At 33.5% G+C, this 17,808-nt stretch overlaps 1 protein-coding gene across 2 annotated transcripts in view; it reads left to right on the top strand.

The window, feature by feature from the left end:
* DENND1B (DENN domain containing 1B) overlaps positions 1 to 17,808 on the top strand; it is a 151,797-nt gene that overhangs the window by 122,440 nt on the left and 11,549 nt on the right. For both annotated transcript variants that reach the window (XM_032192540.1, XM_032192541.1), the window contains 5 exons: positions 3,958 to 4,048; positions 7,022 to 7,062; positions 7,912 to 7,980; positions 10,516 to 10,572; positions 11,373 to 11,483. In XM_032192540.1, the coding sequence (XP_032048431.1) occupies positions 3,958 to 4,048; positions 7,022 to 7,062; positions 7,912 to 7,980; positions 10,516 to 10,572; positions 11,373 to 11,483 (369 nt within the window). The remainder of the gene's footprint in view (positions 1 to 3,957; positions 4,049 to 7,021; positions 7,063 to 7,911; positions 7,981 to 10,515; positions 10,573 to 11,372; positions 11,484 to 17,808) is intronic.

Raw genomic sequence — 17,808 nt, 5'->3', positions numbered from 1 at the left:
GTCCTTAAATACCATTACTGGTGATGCTTCCAGTCTGATGCTTTCCCTTTTATTATAAGCTGTTATCTTCTTTTTGAGAAAGTCTTCACCTGACTTAAAGTTCAGGTACTGTTCAAGTATTTAGCTTTTAATTGATCTTAACTAATATTTTAAGGTAGAGGCACAAAGCTTTTCTTTCATACAGATAACGTGCATTTCCTTTATCTAGAAAATTAATTGTCAAAGAATCTGTGAGAACCTGTGTTTTGATAACCGATGTGGTATAACATTCCACTTTCCCATTTACCATTTTTCCACTTCCAAACATGTTTGATAGCCTAATCAAACTGTTAAGAGCAAACTGACAAACCAGCACTTATCACAATCTTTGTTTTTTAAGTAATGGTCCTGTTGCTTCTACTGTGCTTCCTTTACCTTAATAGATTAACATTTTTTGTCTGTATTGGTATCTTTATAATCATATGACAGAGGTATTGTTTATTTTTTTAACTTTAGTGTTGTTTGTAAGTTGTTAGAATGTCCACTTTTATATCTCATTCTCATTAGCCCTTTTATATTTGGTTCTTTTTCCAGCATCATAGTTTTTACTGAATTGAAGCAGAGTATTTTGGCAGGGGGCATGCCTAGTCTCTTTTATGAAGCTTAAATGAGATCTTTTTCTCAAACCGTTCTCTGACTCATAATTTAGAGATGTCTTTTAAATGATGTCGAAGCGTTTGCATTGTTGGAAGCTGAAAAGGACTGTTTCATTGCTCTGAAACTGAACACACCAAAGTGTTTATACAAAACATACATATGCTAGGAATCCATAGAAATCATTTATAATAATACCCTGATATGAATCAAAACTATAGGGACATCTGAATTTCTTTTTTTATCATATTTTCCTGGTAGTTTTTTAAGCTGTCTTCTGCCCTAGAAAGATTTAATAATAATCATAATCATAATAATAATAAGGTTATATTTATTCTTACATAAGGGATATTTAATCATATTCTATTTTTTCATATAAAGTAAATAACTATTTTTTGTAGAATAAATATTCTTAGTTCCAGATTTAACATTGTGTATACTTTCATTACATCTTTTCCTTCCACCTCCCATCTTTAATGAGGGTAACATTGATGGTAGATGATCTTTAAATCAAACTTCAAATATAAGCAATTAATAATAGCATCCCACATGTCAAATACTTCTTTTGAATGTCCAGGGATAATATTACTTAATTTATGGAATTACAATGAAAACCGATGTTAAACTATTTCATTAAGCAATATAATTGTAGTAAAATAATCCACAACAGTTTTTGGCACTTGTTTCTAAGATGCCAGGGAATGCTATATAGAAAAATAAATAATGATTGTGATTAGGACATGAAGAGTCACAAGTCTTGTGACTCAAACAAATTATTAACACTAGTAATTTCAATTTTCATTTGCAAGCTTCCTGAGAGAGCTTTCTTTTTCCAAATGTGTTGAGCTGCTGTTGTGTGGAAAGTAAGATGTTTTCATTGCTTCTACCAAATTCTTGTCCTTAATAACTGGTGAATTTACTTGTAACTTTCACTGCTGCCTAAATAAAGGATTGGGGTTAGCTCACAAAACATCAGCTCTCCTCCATCACCCCTACTTTTTAGCAGCTATGCAACAAGGTCTATATTTTATTTTCAGAATTCAAAATTATTTAAGTATGGTAGTTCTATCTTTAGTCAGCTAGAAACCAAGAGTAGCATTGGAGTTACTGTTTTTCAATAAAGTGGTAGTTAAGCAGGGGGTCTCTGGATCTAAAAATAAGAAAATGAACTACTTGAACTAACAGGCCCTGATTTTCCAAGGGTGTATGACTTTGAAAAATAGGAAGAGAAAACCATACAGTGTATGTATGACTGCAAGTGCTGTTGTTTGTTTCATGCAGTGATTAAAATGCAACTCATAACTGTAATTTACTGAAAAGTAATAATTACTAATACAGCTAGTAGCACTATCTCTTTCTTTAAATAATTCAAATATATTTTTGGTAGCAGATCTGTTTGTCAGTATTTACATTAAATACTCAATTGGATTAATCCTCTAAAAACTAAAATTCAGTCAGTGTCTCAGCCTGCTGTTGATAGAATTTTACCAAATGTTGAGTATCCATAAATCTTATGTTAGTTTATAGTATGGAATGAATTCATAACATTCCCCAAAGAAGCAACACCTTTCTGTTCCAAGGCTTTCTCTCCTTCTTTCCTCTCCTTCTTTTCTCTCCTTCCCTCAGCAGTAGCTAAAGATGCTCTTATCTCTCTTCTTACTGTGAAATAATCCAGTGATCCCATAGTGTGTGTGACCATGAACCCAGCATATTTGGAAAAAAGCCAACTTGGAGGAAAATGAAGAGAAAAAAAAAAAAGGAATTTAGACAAGAAAGAGAAAGGACTGGTTATCTTTGTGCTTGCCTTATTATTGCTGCTGGAATTTTTGTATTCTTAGAATGTAATTTGTTTCATGTCACTAGTCTGCTCATTGACAAGCATCAGATTGTCACTGACATTGTTTGGATAATCTGTAGTAATATATGACATAACCAAATAATTAATTTTGGGCAGTTCCTATGTACTGTTTAGTACCAGTGAATAACTCAAATTTCTTGCTACAAGATGAACTGTGTATAATTGGAAAAGTGCTTTCACACTTATCTCTCAGACTTGAGTTAGCCTTTTCAAAATAAAAAAGGAGAGATTGCTCCTTGAAAGGATTTTAAACCTTTAAAAATGTGCTTGTAATTCTTTGAACCCTGTTAAATCTTGAAAAGAATGTTTGCATTTCTTCTGAGAGGTTTAATCATTAGCTATCTTATTTTGACTCTTTCTAGCCTATCTGAATAATTTCAGTCTTTATATACGCACATTATTTGGATGTAAATCTGAATACTAATGCAGCTGCAACCTGTGCATAAGCATGACTATTTTAATATGCACCTGTAGATGCAACTAAATTACTGGTTAAAAAATGGCAAACAGATGTGTTAGAACTTCAGAAATACAACGGAGGAAACCCTGAACTGTGCTCAGTAGGGTGGAGAGAATCTTAGGTGTCTGCCTTGGCATTTGGCATCATGCCTTACTTTGTTTTGATATTTTGTGTGTCATATTCCCATACACAGGAGTGGAAGGTCCTTCAAGTTAGCTTACGTGCTGGCAATCAAAATCAAGTCGCTGCTGCCACCATTTCTGAAACCAAGCCACAGCAATCCTCTGGTGTTTCAGTATAGACTGTTTTGCTCCAATTTCCCCTCACTTAACTGTCCATATAGGGTCACTTCTAATGTAAAACTATTATTGAACTTTTAATGGGAATTGATTAGACATCGTAGCCTATTGTGTCTTTGAACTGCACGGGGTGAAATGTTTCTAGCTGTTCTGGAACTGTTCTGTGCACTTCAACAAGTTTTACTTTGGACCCATTGATGTGTCTACAGAAAAGGAGGTCTGTTTATAGCTTTCTGTTTACGATAAGGAGTAACCTGTGGACTTTGGAGCAGAACATCAAGGATTTCTCAGCTGTCTTTTATTGATTATGATTATGCAGAGCTAGCATTTGTAAGGAAATAAAATATTTTTATGCAATGAGAAAAGGAAGAAAAACTTGAAAGCCATCAAAAGTACTCTGAACAAACTGATTTGAAAGTTCATTGGCTATAAAATTTTACAAATTTATTAGTAAATTTTGCACAATACATATAATTTACTCAATATGCATAAAAAGTGCAGAAACTCTGTAAGTAAGTACAGTGATATTTTTGTCTGATATTCAGACATTTCTGATGCTTGTAGCTGCAAAATCCATCTAAAAGCAATACAGTATCCTGAAGCCATACGTTATCTTGAAAGTACAAATTCCCTTGTAACATATACACTTAAACTTCTAACACTCTAAAAAAATAGAAGGGCCAACAAAGTGTGACTTTTTTTTTCAGTTTATTGATGGTCGACTATCAAAATTAAATGCAGGAAGGGGATTCTCCGATGTTTTTGAAGAAGAAATCACAGCAGGAGGCTTTTGTGGAGGTACCGTTCTAATTTGCGTATAGTATACTCATTGGTTCTTTTACTCTGAGAGCTGTTCAACATGGTGATGTCCTTATGATATCCTATAAATTTTAGAAGTCGTCTTTTTACTCTCTCGGTGTTTCCATTCATTCTTGGAAAGGTTTTAGCCTTTAACAAATCACTGCTAGGACACGTATTAGTATGAATATAGTTATGTCAGTATATTAAATGAAGATACGTTGTTTTAATCCAGTAAAATAATACTTAGATTTCAAGAAGGGATGAAATGTCACTATGGATGTCACTAATTGCATGTTATCTGCATGTTTATATTGCTTGATAAATTCTATGCAAACTATTTAAAAATAATCTCGAAATTTGTCCTGCCGATTTTTTTCTAGATAGTTAACATTTTTCAAAAACACTCCTAACTTCTTTTTTACATCTAATTATTTATGCGGTGCAGAAAATAGTGATTTCCTGACTGTTTAGGCGAATACTAACTCTAGCAAGTGTGTTACTCATAAATAAATAAATAAATAAATAAATTTATCTATCATCTGAGGAGGAACATTGAAAATTATATTGAAAATTATACCCTCTACATTAAAAAGAAAAACAAAGTATTATTCCTTGTGCTGTTTCCCTTGGTTGTATTTACTGCCAGTTTTTTTAACACTTCTTACATTGGTTAGCTTAAAAGTTAACCCATATAGAAGAGTGTGTACTGAATCCCTTTCTGATTATTACAGGATTATTGAATAGTTTCCTGTTAAACATTTATATGCTCTATCTGCTATATTGCTTTTTAAGGTACCATATTTGCTATTGAAGTGTTAGATTACAACATGCATGACACAGCACAAGTACTATTTTATGGTCAATCTTGAAAGTAGAGTAAAAGTGTCCTTAATAAATGGAAGTTCTGTGATTTGAACAAATCCACCAAGTTGCACATGGCAGGTTTGGATGGACATCCTTCACAAAGCTGCCCTATGTGGGCATATTCATAGAGGAGATAACTTGGCACACACAGAGGAATCATGGAGTGGTGCAGAATCATCTTTACCTTCTGCAGAACACCTTTGTTATACTCAGAGTACATCAGTCCTTCTGTTAAAGATTTTCAGTGCCTTCTCCTGCCCTCTGTGTCTTGTGCTATGATCTGGCACATAATGGCACGTAATTTGTGTGTTTTTTTTTTTGTTTTTTTTTTTCCTTGATTAAAGTGCAGTTAAGTTAAACAGAGATTTGCTTCTTTTCTGCCATTATGGTGTAACTTATGCTGCTCTGTAAACAGATTGTAGGCATTGAGCATCCATTACTTAGATAGATGATGTCAGTATTTGGAGTCCGTTTGCTCACTGCAGTCAGGGGGTCAAGAGGCTGCAATAAAACTGCATTAAAACTGAGATAAAGTTTGCTTTTGGGCCATGCGCTGGCAGCTTGTGAACCACATCTCACCTGGTCATGCTTGCAAGGGAGCCATTGCTTGGCTTCAGGAGCCATTCTTGCTTAGATTGCACTGTGTGCTTACTTTTCAAGTCAGACAAGCTGTATATTGCCAAGTTGTGGACAAATTGCTTAGAGCATATATTCAATATTTACCTAACTGCCTTCTCATTATCGTTATGAAGTGCAGGGCTAACAATATGCATGCAATGGAAGGTGGTGTTTCGTGACACTAAAGAAGTAGAACTATGATCTCTTTGCAGAGCGGAATCCCATCCACTTGATCAGGTGGTCCAAAATTAAAAAACCAAAATACCGTAGGTGGAACCTAGCATTTGGAAACATCACAGAAAGTTAGCGAGCTATAAGCTGTGAAATGAACAAGTGAATGTATTCTGTGGTATAGAGAGTATAATTTAAAAGGTACAAAATCAAATGGAAAATGTTTTTTAAGTAATATCTTTTTAAATTCACATTTTCCCACATATGCAATCATAACTAAACCAGTTGAGAAAATCAAACTGGAAATTAGAAAATAAAATGTTGATTCCATTATGTTTTATAAATCATTTTTGTTTCAGTTACCTGGTCAAGATTTATTTCCCTAAATGGTACTAGTGTCATTGCTAGTAGTACAAGAAAACAGTGAAAAAGTTAAAGCCTTCGAACCTCTGTTCTCATAATTGTTTATTTCAAGGGTCTGCATTTTCTTGTCAGGAGTTTCAACTCTGGCTCAGGGTATGCAGTGTTAGCATTGCCTTTCTGTAAATGAATATATACCGATTTTTTGTTGTGGTGGTTTTGTTTTTATTGACTTCTCTTAAGTCTCTACCCAAATACTAGACAGTTAAAACTTGGTGATTCTCTGTGGTCTCTTGTACTATCTCTAGTAATTGTTTAAGTCACAGTCCATGAAAGATACAGCTCAGACATGGAAAGAGTGACAGCATGGGCCAGATGATATGTGAATATTAAATAAAAAAAAAAAAAAAAAAAAGGAAAGTAGATACAGTTAATGTTTTACAATAATTTGTCCTACACGAGGACATGGTGATGGCATAATCCCTGGGCTTTTCTCTGCTTTTTTTTTTTTTTCTCTGGGATATCTTTCCTTGGGTACCATCTGCAGTCCATATCATTGTCTTACTTGAAAGTTTACCCAGGGGAATCATTATGCTTGAATGAAGTTCATTTATATGTTTTTTTCTTCATGCTGGTGTATTTATTTTTTTTAGAATTTTTAGCATTATATTACTGTACTTTTGATTTTGCTTTGTACCTCAATTGGAGTTAAAAAGAAAAAAAAATGTGTGTGGTGAAGAGAAACTTTTACAAATAAAACAGAAAACATTAAATAAGAGAACTGTTTTTCTTCTTAGTGTACATATGTTCTTATCTTTAAATATCATGTCTATCTGTGAAGAATCAAATTAATGAATAATCCTCTAACAGAACTTTTTATGCAGATTGTAAGGAGAGTTGAAACTTAAAATATTGAATGTATGTTTGATTTTGATTTATGTTCCATTTTAATTTCAGGAAATTCAAGATCTTATCAGCAGTGGATGCATACAGTGAAGGTATAAATATTTTGTTGGTTAAATAGTTGATTTTTGAAGAAAAAGAAAACAAAAACCAAACAAACCACCTATATCCTGGGCTGCCTTTTCTTTAAGTCTTTGTCCTTTTCATTATATGTATATATGTAATGGTAAGTGTTTGTTCATTTGGAAAGAATACTCTATAGTAAACAACATATCTTTGGTATATGCAAGAATTATATGTTGTTTATTTTATTGGTGAAAAAGAAGTCCCATCCTTAAAACAAATGCGGAAACACACAAGGTGCTTCTGAAAACATACAGAAGAGTTTCAGTCCATTCCCTATCATACTGCATTCCGTAACTGTGAATTAGTTGTGACAACACAATTTGATATGAAGTTTATCACTTCTAGTAAACAGCAATATAGTTAATATGGATTTGTATAGTTTGACTAGCAGAAGACCCTTGGTGTAACCTTGTTATTCTTCAGGATTAGGAAAATATATTATTTTAGATTAACAGAATTCTTGCGTGATTAGTTATTTCTTTCAGGTCAAAGTATTTCAGAGTTACATAATATAAGATAGGAGCACATGAAGAATAGCCAGAACTTCTGAATTGATTTTGAAATGGTAACAGTGAATGAAGAATAAAGATACATCATTCTGTTAGAATGCATTGATAAATGTGTCAGCTATGATAATGACATACTGTAACCCTTCTGTATCTGCAGAAAGTAGGTTGTGGAGGAAACACAGCTGTGGTTATTCTTACTAATTTAAGATTGTTATTTCTTTATGGCACACGGTTGATTTCCTTGATGTTGTCTTAACTTTTGACTTATGTTATAAATCTTACTAATATACAATGTTTTGTACATTGCAGAAAGGTGGTGCAATGATCAACACAGCAATGACCAAAGCCACTCCGGCTGTGAAAACAGCATATAAATTTGTAAGATATCTATATCAAATAAGTATTACGTAAAAATGTCATAACTACCTACCACCTCTGATTCTTCCTGAATACTGAAAAACCGAAGTATTTTACAAAAGTTTTGCAGAAAAACACTTCTGCCTGCAGAATGCTTTTGGCTTCATTTGTTTTCTCATAGAGCACCAGGGTTTAGAATTGGTTCAGATATGTACAGATATGTATTGTTATGTACAGATAGCTTGTACATAACAATAGATATTTTCAAAGTGTCAATGCACTGTTATTGTTTCAATCATAATACACACTGGGAGCTTATTTGAATATCATTTAGGTGGTTGATACATGGTTGTAAATTAATCCTAACATGATGACAACATGATCAAAATATGGACTCTGAAAATAGAAATTCTCATTTACACTAAAGTCTGGTAGCAACTCATGCATTGGAAAGTTAACATGAATCTAAAACATTCTGTAAATTTACTTTAAATTATAAATATAGTGTTACAGTATGTAGTTATAACATGTATAGTATTAACATATGCAGAGAATCTTCTCTATTCAGAAGATGGTGCAGGACAAATGGACTCCTGGCTTACATAGATGGAATTTCTCTTTGGCACTAAGTGTTACTCTCCTGTAAAGAGGTGGTAGAGCATCAAAAATGCATGCAGCAGTCTTTTTTGTCTTTTTATGTTTTAAAAATCATATCAGAATACTCATGTTTGTCTAGATATAAAGCTTATACCTTTAAACTTTTAATATCTTGGTCTAAAATACTGCCTAACCAATAAAGCATGTTAAATTAAAAGGTACTATCTGGTATGGAAAGAAAAAAAAGGCAAGAGATTAAAATGAAATGGGAAGTATTTTAAGGTTAGATTTTTAGATATATGAGAAAAGACTTTTAGCTTCCTTTTTGCTTTTCCAACTGTTTCAATAGTTGGATGCATAATAAGTAGTCCTGAATAAATCAGAACATCAGTCTAAGCTAGTATACTTCAAGTAAAGTTTTCAAAGAGAATTTTTAATTTTATATCAATTGCAAAACACAGCAGTCATGAAGAGAAAAACAGGTAAATAAATTAAATATAAATCATATTCATGTACTCATTTATAATTCAAAAAATTATTCATTAATGGGTTATTCGGAAATTATTATTCTTTGGTTTATATTAGCTTAGGCAGTGGTTACATGATCTCCCAGCACTCAATTTTGGTAATTGTCTTTGATAATCAAGATTCTTCTAAGTGAACTGCTGTTTATGCTAAGGAACACTGGTAAATTTTTTAAGGATCTGTCTGTTCACGGTATTCTCATTTAATTTCTCATACTGTTGCCCTTCTCTAGCCTACTACTAGAGAAATGAAATATGCATTTCATAGTTGCTACATAACTATTTGGTAGCCTTGAGTAAATAATGTGATTGATACCATCTCTCAGTGTTAGAACAAAGCACTCCTAAGTGCATCCAAATGCAGTGAGTGTGAACTGCAAAGTTAAAAGTGGCTCTCAGTTTAGCATCTGCTACATGGCACCCCATTGTGCTGTTATTGAGCTTATAGATGTATGATTTAAGGATCAAAAAGACTCTCTGACCTCTTGAATCAAGAAAATGATTTTCTTTTTCTGAATTTTCAGGTACAGAAAAATGTACAAAAATAGGTGGTTTCCACAGATTTATGCCCCCAACCAGATTTTAAAACATCCTATTTTTAAGGCAATCTTGAAAACTTTTCTAGCTCTTTGCTATATTAACCGTATTCATATAGGCAAAATACCCCTTCTGTTAGGGTTAGGGTTTTTTTTTGTTTGTTTGTTTTTGTTCCCTTCACCACAATGTATACTTGTTTTTTCCTCTCTCTCTTCCTCTCTCCCTCCCTCATTCTTTCTTTTTTTTTCACATGTACAAGGTATCCTGTGCTGATAATTCATTTCTCTATTGAAGAACATTCTTGGCTGTTTTCTATGCAACAGTGATCCTTAGCTGACTATTTTAATACATACAGAATTCTCCCCTAAATAGCAGCACTATTCTGTTCAGCAACACTGGGCAAAATCTCCATCTGCATATGAAATCACTTCATTTCTCTTAAGATTGATGTTGCCCTGCAAGTTGCCAGACTGGAACACTGTAACAGTCATCTTGAAAATCTTAACATTTTTCCAACATGCCTTGCTGCTAAAATAGCCTTTTAAATTTAAAGGACCACTTGCAATAAAGAACTGATGTTAAAGACCATTTTTAGCTCATCTTCAGTAATATCAGAGATTTTTTTTAGCATATATGTTTTTACAACACTGGCATGCATGTACTGAAAAAACACCTTAAATATACTGATAAAGCACATAAATACATAAAACATACTGACAAAGCACATATGAAATTTGTGATAGATCATTGTCCTTCTTTTCATAGCACCTGGTATGTAAAAATGATAAGTAAAAAATAAGTAAAGAAAAAATAAGTAAAATAAGTATGGTATCTTAAGGCATGTTCCATGACTACAGCCAGTGTCTTACAGAGCTACCTAAGTCTTTTAATTTTCTAGGCAAAAAATCACGCAAGGCAAGGAATACAAGAAGTGAGGAGTAAGTTGAAACACAAGGTATGTAGTACATTTTTTACTTTCTTACCTTGCTTCATGTATGTTTGAAGCTTATACTTTACAAATCGCATGAGATTTGTGTTTTTAATGACTTTTGAAATGTGCTTAGCCCTTTGTTCAACGATACATTTTTCATAACGAGCCCTCTGGCAACTATCTGTCATTCGATGCATCCACTGAATAATCTCTTTATTGTTTGCATATTTTATCATAAAACAACAGAGGTCTTCAAAGATACATTAACAGCATGTATGTTTTCATAAAGTTGATTACTTTGATATCACAATTGAAGCCTTTGCTTCAAGCTGAGAATTTGAGATGGAAATCTTACAGTGCAATGTATTTCAGAAGGTGTAGTTGTCTGGTTTGGTTTTGTAAGGTATGTGAACAATTGAAGTATTCAAAAATGAAGACATAGTTTCATTTTGCAAAAGGGACATTGCAGAAATATCAGAAAAGGCATTTTACATGTTTTGTAGCTGCATCTCCTGAACATTTTGTTTCCACTCGAGATTTTTCTTTAGGAAGAAAGAAGCATTTTAAAAATATTTTTATGCTATTTTAAGCAAGCTTTCAAAAATACTTCCTAGACATTCGAACAATTCATCTTTTAAATGACAATGTTGATAATTTGGCTTCTCGAAAGGCTAAATTTGATTTTCTTACTACAGATGGTATTTTCATGACAGTAATGGATTGTGGCAAGATAATTTTGAATGCTTTCTGCATGCATAATGTAAAGGGTACATTTGCAGATAATGATTATAAATAAAGAAATTTAAATCTGTTTTGTTGCATAGGAGAGTGAGGAAGAGTATGGAACTTGCAGCACTGGTGCAGTACAGAGTGTTTCAGTCTACACATCGCATAATGAGAAAAGAGGAAACTCAGAAAAACGAAGACTTGCACAGGTAAGGCTCCTGAAACTTCTGTCCTTATTCATATGGTTATGAGTAAATTTTTTTCCAGCTATTGTAATGCACCAGTGAATCTGTTTAAGATTACTGTCTGTGTTTAAATAGTGTGATTGAAAGGCTATGTTTATAGCAATACTTCTGTTATAATATACTGCTCAAAAGTAGAAAAAAAATGCTATTCATTCTTCATCCCTGTTGAGGTGGGGGGGAAACAGGAGATTTATCAGTATAGATCTGAGATTTAATTTAGACTTAAATGCTGTTTTTGATAAAGGCTTCTCACAAAAAAATACCTTCTGCTCTATTCACAGATCTGTGTTAAGCTTTTTTAATAAGTTTCTTATAGTTGGACTCATCAATATTGTATTTATAATAAATTGATTTGGCAGTTGCATGGCTATTTGCCTTCTTCAGATAGTTACGACTTACTAGTTTACTAAGTCATCTAGTTAATACGGCGTCAATCTCTTACCCTTTTGTTCTCTAATCCGTTCTAGTCTTGAATTGCAGTAACAGGTGTAATGTTTCAACTTTGGAAAGTGTTTTAATATCTCTGCATTCGTTTTGATGGTTTTATCTCAAAGATATCTATAAAATAGGTTTTGTAATACTGTTTTACTCAACAAATGCCTGTGTATGTGTGAATTTTAATGTGTGGGTATAGATTTTATGCTATATTGTTATTACATACTTTTAATGCCTGTAATGAATTTTTATATATGGATTTTTACTGCATATATTTTCATCAGATACAAAATACAGAAATGCAGTCCAGCTGATGTAGTAGCATTTTTTTTAAAACTTTAGATAGCACAATGATAACACTGAATTGTGCATGTAATCAATTTAGTTCTGAATTAGTTCAGTCTTATCCCTAAAATTTTTGAAATGTAGTGTAGAATTGATACAGATTATTGCTAAATAATGTTGAAATTGTACATTAGGGTTAAGTCATTATTTTTTGTAGTATTATAAACAACAAAAGGATTTTCTGCTTTAATTATTTAGGCAGTGTTTAGTTTGTACATGTTTTCATGATCCCTTTAAAGCCAGTGATAAAGTGTTAAGCTATGTGCCCTCAGTGTATTTTTATGCATAGGCAACTGTGGTGCCTCTGTTCTTTCAGGAACTTCTGTACAGCACGTTTTCTTCACTGGGTATCAGAACAGAAGATATCCTTTGCTATGTGTATGACTCTAGAACTGTAATGTTAATAACAGGAATGGGTTCTTATAATATTACTTCTAATTGATAACTTATTTTAATATATAGCACACCACACCAAAATAGGCAGATTAGTGTGGTCGATCTACAATTGTATGTATCTGTGTAAACATGTAACACAAATGTACTCTTACAGTCAGTGAATTTCTATAGGCTGCTTTTATTAAGGAAATAAAAGCAGTGTTTTACTAGTATGGTAGTAGTCCTGCCTGCTGCTAAGTACAGGAGTCTAGGGTTACAAAAGAATATGATTTACCTCCATGCAATTTAGCATTTGTCTTGAAGCCTTGTTCTGGCACAACAATTAAATTTCTGTATGCTTGTTTGTATAGTGCTAAATCCCAATATTATTGCTGTTTGTGTCTGTCATTTTGAAAACAAGACATAAACAGTGCATGTAATTCCATAGCTCTGTATGCATTTATACATATTACACATGCATGTATGTATACACACACGTACAGGTATGTACATGTATAGGGTTTGTTTACAGGCAAAGCAGTGCAACCAATGGCCCACAGTCTAGCCGTGCTGCATCCAGCATGTCCCAGGTCCTCTAAGCTCTCTTCCCAGATGCCACCTGAGCCCATGCTGGGGGAAGGAGCAGGGTGGTCTCTCCCTGGAACTCTGGTCTTACACCATTGCCTTCCCCTCTCGTTTACACTGTTTTCCTCCTCCCCCAAAGCAAACAAAGCAAAGATTTCCCCCAAATAAGTCTGCCATTGCTTCTCTTATGTTTTTTTGTGTTTTGTTTTGTTTTTTTCACTTTAAGTGTTTGAATAAGATAAAATCAATGCAATTTATTTTATAGTTAGGTGCTAATTTTAAACTTTACACCCAAATAAAAAATATACGTAGATATTCACAAGTGCATAAGAGAGACTATGTTTGATTTAGTTCTGAAACTGTAGTATAAAACAAGTGAATCTCATTGTTTGCTACTATTCTAAGATTTAATATTTTTTTTGTAACCGTCTCTTGCTGCAGATGAACCTTTCCCCCCAGATTTCTGAAACAGTACCCTTGAGTGTCAGTAGGAATAGTAGTGCTAACCTGGCAGTTCATGCACTTTGACAGATATCTAAAATAGGGACTGGGTATTGATTACATTGCAACATCAATGTATTTGAATATCCCCTCAAAACCTAAACAAACAACAAACAGAAGAGAGTGCTTTTTAATAATTTTGTTGTTCCAATCTAGAGGCACCTCTGCACTTTCTCTCTCTTTCATATTATTTTAAAACTTGTAAATATAAGGAATTTGTTACTACATTTTGTGTCATGTTAGATGTGTATGTTGAGCTATTCATTCTCCAGTGCTTGGAAACAATTAAATACCAACTAATAGTTATCTGAGATACTGTAAAGTGTATTTCATGTGAAACATTATATATGATACAAAAGTTTCCTTCGCTCTAAAAGACCATTTTAAAGGTTGGTTTATAACGGGATTTGGGGGGCTGGGGATGTTTGCTTTACAATAGAAAGTGAATCTGCTTTTACCCCAATAAATAGTAGTTTGTATGTGGGTCTGCTAATTAGTACGGTTATTTCCTGTTTTGTTGATGAGGCTTTAATAAATGTCAAGGGTACAGCCATGAAGATCTCCCAATTAGGCTTTGCGTTTGTAAAACCCAGCCCCTTTGCTTTTGTGTGAAGATGACAGTTCCAACTGCAGCCTCAGCCTAACAGGGCTCAAGGGAAAGGATACTTCTCTGGTTTTATTGAAAACAAGGCCAGTTTGGCCCAGGGAGAATACCAGCACTGGTCACAGTGCAGAGCGGTTTTTAACAATGAATATTTACTAAGCTTTATCACTTCTGTCATAGTGGTTTTATTATATTATTTTTTTTTGCCAGATCGGCAATAGACTTTAAAAAACAAAACAACAACAACAAAACGGTAAATCAAAACAAATCGTAGCATGTAAAATAGCTGTCAAAATCTAATTGGAGGATAAATAATTCAATGTGTTATTGCAAACTGTAGTGGTCAGCTTGCCCTCCTATAATTTGCATTTTGAAAATCTTTCCTAAAAAAAAATAAAGTAAAAATAACATGAGCACACTCGTGCCTGTGTGCATGCACACTCACATACACACAATTAATCTTTACCTAAGATGAATTGTTCTATCTCTGTAATATTCTTTTGAGCTTACTCTTGCTTAGGTTAGCTATTCTAGGCTTTTTATACGTGTGTGAGCTTAACTATATTGCAAGTCAACATTAACAGATGGATTGCCCTAAGCAAGGGAAAACCACAACAACAAAATCTAGTGAAAGTGGAGGATTGAAGCTTTTTATTGTTAAGCCTTATTAAAACCTTGGCATGTGCACTGCTGTTAACTGTTTCATGTCTAGATCTAATAACAAGACTGATATATTTTATCTTCTAGTTTAATTAGATAGAGAGGATATGATATATGAGAAATTACCATCTATACATTTTTGAAATAAAAATTAATGCAAGCATGAGGTTGCTTCAAATCTTTTTGCAGTATCTTGCCAACAATATTGCTGAGTTCCTTTAACTATTGATGAGAGAGAGATGGTAGTGCGTGTATTAGACTACTGAGCATTCAGTTTTTACATAATCCATTTTAATTCTGTTTTGTTACATACACCCAGGTAATGATTTCGAGGTAGACAAGGACCTAAATGCAGCAGGAGCTCTACAAAATTGCTCAAAATAAATAATTGAAAAGAGAATGTGTCTATTATGAACCTGGTTAGAATGCCAGGAAGATCTGTTTGATTTCATGAATAAGATCTTTGTAATTTTACTGTTACATCAGGTGATAGGGTAGCTTATTAAAAATGGAGCATTTAGGGATGTAAATAGTACTAATGTATTTAGTGGCTAATAAAATATCCTTGCAGATTTGCAGAATGCCAAGTAACAAGTACAAGTTCATTTTATAACGAGTAAGTTAGCAATGCTCCCTTGTCTCTCAGGAAAGGTATGTAATACCTGTACCTTTAGGCATGCACTAGTCTGCAGACGCAGTGGAAACTTGGGCATTTGGATTCCAAGTGTGGATTTACCAGGAATCTCTGTGTGTCACTGCTACTTTAAATGCTTGTATATTGAAGAAGCCAAGTGAGTTACTTTCCATGACTCTGCAAGATTTAAATATAGTCTCTAAAAAGGTTTGAAAAACACTTTCGCATAAAGTAATAAAAAACAAGTTTGTCTGAACTTTTTCCTTAGTATTCCTGAGCAGAATTACCTTTCTTAAACAAACAAACTCACACAAATATAGCTCTTCCAGTTTTATTGTAGTATGTCATTAACTAGAAAGTAATTCTGCTTGCAGTAGGTGTACTTGGCTTCTCTTCAACAAAGAGAGCAAGTGTCAGGGAGGAAGATGTTTTCAGAATAACCTTACCTTCAGGAGTGCCACATTTATCAATACCCCTACAATGGCCAGCAAAATAAGTGACATAATCATTAGCTACAGAGGGCCTCAAGTAGCTGATTGCCTCCTAACCTGAAAAAAGATAGCGAGAGTGAGCTATTCTGAAGATATTTTTTTTCCCTGTGAACATAAAAGAGGAGAGAAAATGCTTGTAATAACGCAGTACTGAATATACATATTTTATATCAGGAGACTGAACCCCTTTAAGAAAGTAAGAAAAAAAAAAAAAGAAGGAAAAAAAAAATCACACAAACCCACAATAATTTCAGAAATATAATAGCTCTGGTTAAGGACCTGTATCTATATTTGGAGTCAGACAATGTGCTTGACAATATTTATGCCTAAAGTCCATAGAAAATATTGCTTGCATAGCTGGAGGTATCTTTAGCTCTCATTGACTATAATTCTACAAATTGACAGATTTCATAAATAGGAACAGCTAGTTTTAATGTAAAATACATTTTGTTTAAGTGAAAAATAAATTTGAAGTAAGCTTCAGTTGATCAGTACATTCTGTTTCTTCAGCTAATATTATATAATTTGAAAATACTGTAAATATCATTTAGCTTCCCTTAAGTTGGAGAAAAATCTTTTGTCTTGGTGTGTCAAGTAAGATCTCTTCATTCTGCAAAACAGTCAGATTTCCTTTTAATTAAAAATGAAAAACCTAGGCAGCAAAAATTCAAATTGTAGATTACGAGAGTGCCCTCTCGTGGCTCTAACACCTTTCCTCAGTGGCACATGTATCCTCTGCCATGTACAGACCTTGCTTTTTATGACAGCAGACCATTTAGAAATCAAGCACTACATCCTCACATTATTATTACTATATATATTTTTTAAACTAGAAGATTAGCAGGATTTAATGTAACCTAACTATTTAGTTGCTTTCATGTATCATGCATGATTTTATTTTCAGGAATGCACCCTGCCAAGTAGAGCTATAATTACCACGTTGCTCAAAGCTTCCCCCTCGCAAGATGATAGTAGATACTGCCTCTGAGCAGTGACAGTGACTGATTTTCATTTAGTCAGGGAGCACATTTAAACAAAAAAGAAGCAATAGAGCTTTATAAAGTGTATTTTGGTGTAATAGTATGTTTTTTTTTTTTTTTTTTTTTTCCTATTCTCTGCCCCAATCTCACCATGGGTTTAAGTGGAGTATTGCAAGTCTCTGGCAGGATCCTGCCATTCATTTTATACCTGTAAAGTGAAATAAACCTTGCCTGTGCTTCTTCAAGTTTTGCAATAAGCATCACCTGAGATATCTCTCCACTAATTACTGATTCCTTTTTTTTTTTTTTTTTTTCTTTTAAAGAAATGTGGAAACCTAAGGTAATGGTCAGAAAATTGGTCTGGATTTTTTTGTTTCCATTTGTGGTATTTAATGTAACACTTGCTTTTTTTCAGGGCAAAATCACCAGCCTACCTACCTATGATCTATCCAACAGAGATATTTAGACAATCAAAAAGTTTGCAGATGCTTTTTTCTGGTCATTAGATCTGGTTATTAGATTTTAGTTCTTTAACTAACAGAAGGGAAGCCTTTCTGAGGGCCTTTCTTCTACAAGCAAGAAGGTCTGGCAGAAAAAGGCTGCTTCACAAACAGGAGAATTTATAGACATCTTCGTGTGACGGTGCTGTCTTCTGCTTAGTTGGCTGTGTTCCTTCCAT

This window comes from Aythya fuligula, chromosome 8, assembly GCF_009819795.1.
Source record: "Aythya fuligula isolate bAytFul2 chromosome 8, bAytFul2.pri, whole genome shotgun sequence".
In the NCBI taxonomy this organism is placed as follows: Eukaryota; Metazoa; Chordata; class Aves; order Anseriformes; family Anatidae; genus Aythya; species Aythya fuligula.
The sequence above is the reverse complement of the archived record's forward strand: the minus strand, read 5'-3'. Positions and strand labels throughout refer to the sequence as shown.